The sequence below is a fragment of the Ipomoea nil genome, unplaced genomic scaffold (assembly GCF_001879475.1).
Source record: "Ipomoea nil cultivar Tokyo-kokei standard unplaced genomic scaffold, Asagao_1.1 scaffold0382, whole genome shotgun sequence".
NCBI lineage: Eukaryota > Viridiplantae > Streptophyta > Magnoliopsida > Solanales > Convolvulaceae > Ipomoea > Ipomoea nil.
This window is the reverse complement of record NW_017616810.1, coordinates 616,115-622,397: the sequence shown is the minus strand read 5'-3', so window position 1 is coordinate 622,397 and position 6,283 is coordinate 616,115. Positions and strand designations below refer to the sequence as shown.

The window sequence follows — 6,283 nt, the reverse complement described above, 5'->3', positions numbered from 1 at the left end:
GGCCAGGTGCGAACTTGCGAAGGGAGTACTGAATGATTGCACCGCAACTACTACGTGATTCCACCGCAACGGTTTTCAGACATGCCTGGAAGACCTTTGCCGTGCAATCAAATCCAGTGTTGTGTAATCATGTAGTATGTGCGATGTAATCCTTCAATAATTCGCAGATTCGCACGTTAAGGCCAGTTCGCACCTGATTATGGACATATATATGAAATAATACTTTTTACATTGGAATTTATTATCATTGTTGCTGTCCAGGTTGATCACAATTATGCATGCAATAGCACAATGTATTATTTTAGGAAAATACTACGTGTACTCCCATTTTCTACTCTTAACTTTTACTTTCACTGCAAAATTTTGATTTGACATTTGTATTTGGACCCACATGAAAAAATGTAGTTTATCAGTGCCCGCTACATCATAGAGTAAGATTTGGGAGTACATGTAGACTAGTAGAACTTATTATTTTATTTATTGACAGTACGTAATATAATACATGTTTCGTCATTTCAATATAACAAATAAAAAATGGAAACATATCTGAATTCCTTGCAAACAAGAAGCTGAGAAACTAGAACACCAAGTCATTCCAAAAACAATTAACGTATAATTCACGTTTTGAGCAAAACCAAAACATTACTCTTTAGCTATTTATAACTAATTAATCCCAATTTAACTTAGATCACATATCAAAAGTGAGCTACACATACATAAAATTAAGTATTAAAAAATTTTACTCCGTAGTTTTTTACATAATAAAGTTGTTGGTATCCTTATTGTGTTGTCACTTCATTTAGAGCGAAATTTTAAAGTGCTCAGAGACCTGGCCCTATAGCCTCCACTGCACCTTTGCTTGGGCTAGAGTTGTTGGATGATAAACGATGTGTTTCTCTTCCTAGATATGTCATTATTGTTGAAGAGTTTATGAACTTGGCGATTTATTGATATAAACCCAAGTATAAATAGTGTTCAAAAGAGAAAAGCTAGCAAGAAGTTACAACAACTAATCTAACATACATATACAACTATTCAACAGGAGCTAAACTAGAATAAATAGAGATGCATGGAATATGTCAGTCATGTATGTCCTTAATAATTGTGATGCCGGTGTAGTGTCTATCATCCAACACTCTAGCCCAAGCAAAGGTAGAGGCCTAGGTCTCTAAGCACTTTAAGATTTCACTCTAAATAACGTGACAACACAATAAGGACATCAATAACTTTATCATATACAAAACTACACTTTTTTAATAATTAATTGTACGTGTATCTCACTTTGATATGTGCTCTAAGTTAAATTGAGATTAATTAGTTATTGATTTAGGGAAAAAATGCGTATTATTAATCTAATAAGTGTAGAATACAAAGACGTGGGGTATATAGTAGTATCTCAACTTGTATGAATAGTCAGAGTCCCTTGCAAGAGTATTGAGATTAATTAGTTATATATAGCTAGAGTAAATGTTTTGGTTGGTTTAATTTTGCTCAAAACTTGTGAAGTATGCATTATTAATTGTTTTTGGGATGACTTGGTGTTTTAGTTTCACAGTTTCTTATTTGCAAGGATTTCAGATATGTTTCCATTTATATATTTGTTATATTGAAATGACGAAACTTGTAATATTCTCAAGTCTCAACAAATAAAATAATACATTGTGCTATTGCATGCATAATCGTGATCAACCTGGACAGCAACAATGAGAATGAATTTCATATATATTTCATTAAAAAAAAAAAAAAAAACTTTAGTATAATTTCACACATCGTTTGATTAGAAATCAATGGATTCATCTACATTGAAAGAAAAATTATAGTTAAAGGACAAACAATTGAATCTATGATTTCTTCTAGAAATAAATAAATTATTTTAATGATGCTCACTGTACACCATAGATGTAGTTATGGTAATGCTGCAAATACTGAGATCGTGGACCACCATAAATCTTTGCACCTTTCAATCATTTTTTTTTTTTTTTTCATTCCATATCCAATATATACACAACTATAAAACTAATCCAGACTAAGCTTCCTAAACTAGTAAATAGTATATGTATTATGAAAATTAAACCAAAGGAAAATCACACTTTTATTAGTCCCTCAATTATTCTCCTCGAGATATAAACGTAATCTTTGTCTTTCAATTATTTACCTAATTGGAAATCTAGTTCTTATGTTTCAATTGCTATAAATCTAATCCTTCAATTGTTGACATAATTGCAAGTCTCACACTTCAGTTGTTGCAAATCTAGTACTCTAAAGTTTATGACTCTATTTGGTAAAAAATAGTTAACCTATCAGTCAATTTTGAATTGTTTAACTGCTATTAGCTGTTTGCCTTGGTTAAACAACCAATATGAGTGTTTGATTAATTAGCTTTTTGTAAAAGTTTATTGCTCCAAAAGCATTAAAATTCAGCTCAAAGCAGCTTTTTCGATCAACTTTTTAAAAAAAGTCATTTTGCAGGTAATCAGCTATCAACTAACAGCTAATTTACCAAACATCTTTCTACAATCAGTTAATGTTATCAACTAGTCAAACCCATTAACCCAACCAGCTAACAACTATTTACCAAACATCCCCTAAATGAACTAATGAAGGACTAGACTTGCAATTAGACCAGCAACTGAAGTACGAGAATTACAACAATGGAAAGATAAAAGATTAAATTTGCAACCAGCTATGTCAATAATCGAAGGACTAAATTTACAACAATTGAAAAATATGAACTACATTTATAGAAACATAACAATTGACCGACCAAAAAATGCGATTTTTCCTTAAACCAATTGAATATTTGAATGAACACAACTTGGTACATAATATACTTGTAACATCATGCTAGTAAAGTAAGACTCACCTTCCAATCAGGCCAAGCCTCTGACTTGGAATGATCTTGAAATCATAGCTTCATCCTGTTCCATTAATTCAGCCCCACATATTGGCAGAAATTTAATAAGCACAATTTATCCCAAAAATATTTATACTAAGTTCCTGGGCAATATTGTACAGCAGTATAGACAACAGCATCCTGAATCAACTAAGTGATTCATTCTGGGGGAAAAAAAAAAGGAAAAAGGAGAGAAATAATGACAGTAATAATCTGGTGGGGGTAAAAATCACTCGATAGCCGGGGTTGATATGAATCATTTACCTCCCTGTACAACAGAGCAGGAATCGATGAAATGCAAAAATAAGGGCATCACAGTTTCAAATTAAGGTCGGGGAAGGGCAAGGAGTCTGTACTAGGTTGTTTGGGAGGGGGCATTGCTACGAAATTTATGTTAGAACTTTGTCCCGGATGGAAACCCGTTGTGTTGCCATCGACTTGTCTGAAGCTTCCTGGCCAGAACATCTCGACTTCATCGTCCTCCACGAAAACCGGGACGCCAAAGTATCCCTGCTCGAACCTCGCCCCACCTCGGGCTCCATGGAAAGGGCTATTTGTAGGCTGCTGGGCACCTCGTTGGTGCATCGAAGCAGCGTGGGCCTCCACCCCTAGAGACCGAAATGCAGACCCGTGGAGGGGCAGGGAAGCCAAGCTAGCATATCTATCCGACAGCATTCCCATTCGCATTGCCCTCTTTGCCAGCGTCCTTTCCCTCTTGTGGGCGTTTTGGTGCCCTCCCAACGCCTGGGAGCTGTAAAACTTACGCCTGCAGAAATTACACGAGAAAACTCGAGATAATGGCCCCTGTGGGGGATGGGGGACTACTTCCCCGCTAGCCTCACTCACGGTACCCTTCAATTCCCCATCGCTACTAGCATTGAAGCCCAGAGTTAAGTCGAGAGTAACGGGTACGGTGCCCATCTGAGGGTTTACCGAGTTAGTGAGGCAGGATGAAGTGTTGGGGCTCTCGTACGAAGGCCCGGGGGATATTTCTTGGGCAGATAAGTTTGAGGCAACTTGGCTCGTAACCTCGGACTCATCTTCACACTGAAGGTTGAGATTTGGGAGATTCATACCAAGGGGAACGTAACTATCAATACACCCAACGACGCCTCACTGTTTGTCGATTCACCTGAATGTACAACAAAACGATTATTTTCTGCACTAAACATATCGAGACAGCATGGTTATGGACCATGATATATAAGACCAAACAACATTTCAGGCATTCCCAAGAGGAATTGAGGCTAGTACTCATGCGAAAATAAGTAATAATTATGAACTTAATATAATTGCACCTCAATTGAACAACAAACATTCATTTTAAGTTGTTGCAGAATAGCCCTATTATTGTAGATCATTCAATTCGTTTCACTTTATGAAGTTCACTTCAAAATGCCTCGGAGTCCCGAGATCATGAAATTTATGGCCATTATTCCGGTTTAGAATTGACATTCCTAATCTGCAATACCATCGCCACCTTCTTCGTTTGCAATCCCGGAAAAGATTTACGATACAATTTAAACAATGACTCCCAAATCAAGTGATACTTTCTTCAGATTCGCACCATTTTAATTTCTTTCCTTACACAATATCGCAAAGTTGAAGACAAGAAAATCATGTTCGGAATTGATGCTTGGAAGGATTACTTCGCCTCTCTTTGGGAGAGTTGTGGCTTGACGAGATAGACCGCTCTAATTGCACCACCCCACATACAACACCTACCTACATTGCAGCATATACTTCACTAAACAACCAATAGCGCCCTAATAGTAAGCATGTTTAGAAAGATTACTTAGCCTTCATACGAGAGAGCAGAGACTAAGCAAGATTGAAGTAGCACGACTACACAAAACGCACCGCTCCATTGCAGCATACACTTCGCTAAAGAGCCAATAGCGCCCCAAGACTAAGCACGTTTGGAAAGTTTACTTAGCCCACCTTCTAAAGCACAGCGAGATTGGTGCGATTAGACCACTCCAATTACACCACTTTCCCGGTTTCACCGAACCTTTATTTATCTTTATCCCATTGAAATTTCACTCCAACCGTAGTTCATCCAAACAACCTTTCACTTCTCCTGTTGAGTTTGCCTTATATAGGGATTATGAATATGAGTGAAGCTGTACAGGGATTAAATGCCTATAAATACATTAATTGTATCCCTAAGGTGTTGAATCAGCACTATCACTTTCACTATTAAAGTAAAGAATAGTTTCACTCCTCGTGTATATAGGTACATTACCAAACCATGTAAATCTTGCATTCTTTACTTTTCTGCCATTATTATTGTTTCTTGTTCTTGTTAATCTCAACCTTCCCCCACCCACAAACACCCTTGCTCATATTACTACTGGATAAATTTATTAACTATATAATTTACTGTTTTTACAAATGTTATAGATTTTAAAGTCTTAACCTTTCTACTTATGTAAGTTAATAATCTGCTATTAACTTTCAAGCTAAATATGAAATATTAACACACAACAATTCATTCCATAGTCATAAATCAGCATCACAATAAGCTTACCCAACAGTACCTGAAACTTTTCTCTTCAAACCCAGAATTTATGGTATTCTGGAGAGATCTTATCCCTAATAATCAAACCAGATTATATAAACCAACAATCAGATAACCCAAATTAAAAAAATAACAAAAAAAAAATTTAAAGAAAAATAAAACCCCAAAAAGCAGTCCACACAAGATTCAAAAGAACTAAAATTCAGAAACACTAAACAGAAAATAATCTGTACAAAAAATCCAGTTTAAAGCAAAGAAAAGAGCAGAAACTAAGATAAAGATAGCCACAGATTTAACACTAAAGTAAAAGAAGAGCAGAACACTGAGAACACATACTAGGTTGAAGGAACTTCAGTCTTCAGGTTCCTCAGGCTTGAGTGGTGACATGACAGAGTTGAAGGCTTGAAGCTATCTTAGTATAATGCTAAAAATGGAGAGAAAGAGAGAAAAGAAAGGATAACAGAGGAGGAAAACAGAGAGAGAGAGAAAGAGAGAGAGAGAGAGAGAGATAAATGGAGATAAGATCATATAATAATAAGTGGGAAAAGAAAGAGAGAGAGAGAGAGTGGTGTGGTACATCAAAGAAGTTAGAAAAACAAATGGAAAGGGAAAAAAACAAGGAAAAAAGGCAGATAATAATTCACCTAATAATAATAATTTATTATAATAGTAACCCGACCAATATGCTCTGATTGTTGACTTAATAACCACAATGTTACAAGTTTAATTTCCAGTATAGATGATCTGGTGGTCTTCTTGATTTGAGTCGATTAACTATGAATAACCGGTTAATAGAGTTTACTCACTGCATCCCTCGTCACGAAAAAAATATATTTATTTATTGATTATTAATTTATTATTATTATAAA

At 35.6% G+C, this 6,283-nt stretch overlaps 1 protein-coding gene across 1 annotated transcript; it reads right to left on the bottom strand.

Annotated features, from left to right (window-relative positions):
* Positions 1–2,955: 2,955 nt before the first annotated feature.
* Positions 2,956–5,959, bottom strand: LOC109172081 (zinc finger protein 4-like). The gene is made up of 2 exons (XM_019321246.1): positions 5,751–5,959; positions 2,956–4,025 (listed from the first exon to the last, which is right to left on the bottom strand). Exon 2 carries the CDS (start codon positions 3,965–3,967, stop codon positions 3,206–3,208), a length of 762 nt encoding a protein of 253 aa, XP_019176791.1. The 5' UTR covers positions 3,968–4,025; positions 5,751–5,959; the 3' UTR covers positions 2,956–3,205.
* Between the last annotated feature and the right edge of the window lie 324 nt (positions 5,960–6,283).

Excerpts from the sequence above, each read along its gene's own strand:
- LOC109172081 (XM_019321246.1), bottom strand. The coding sequence starts at position 3,967 with ATGAATCTCCCAAATCTCAACCTTCAGTGTGAAGATGAGTCCGAGGTT.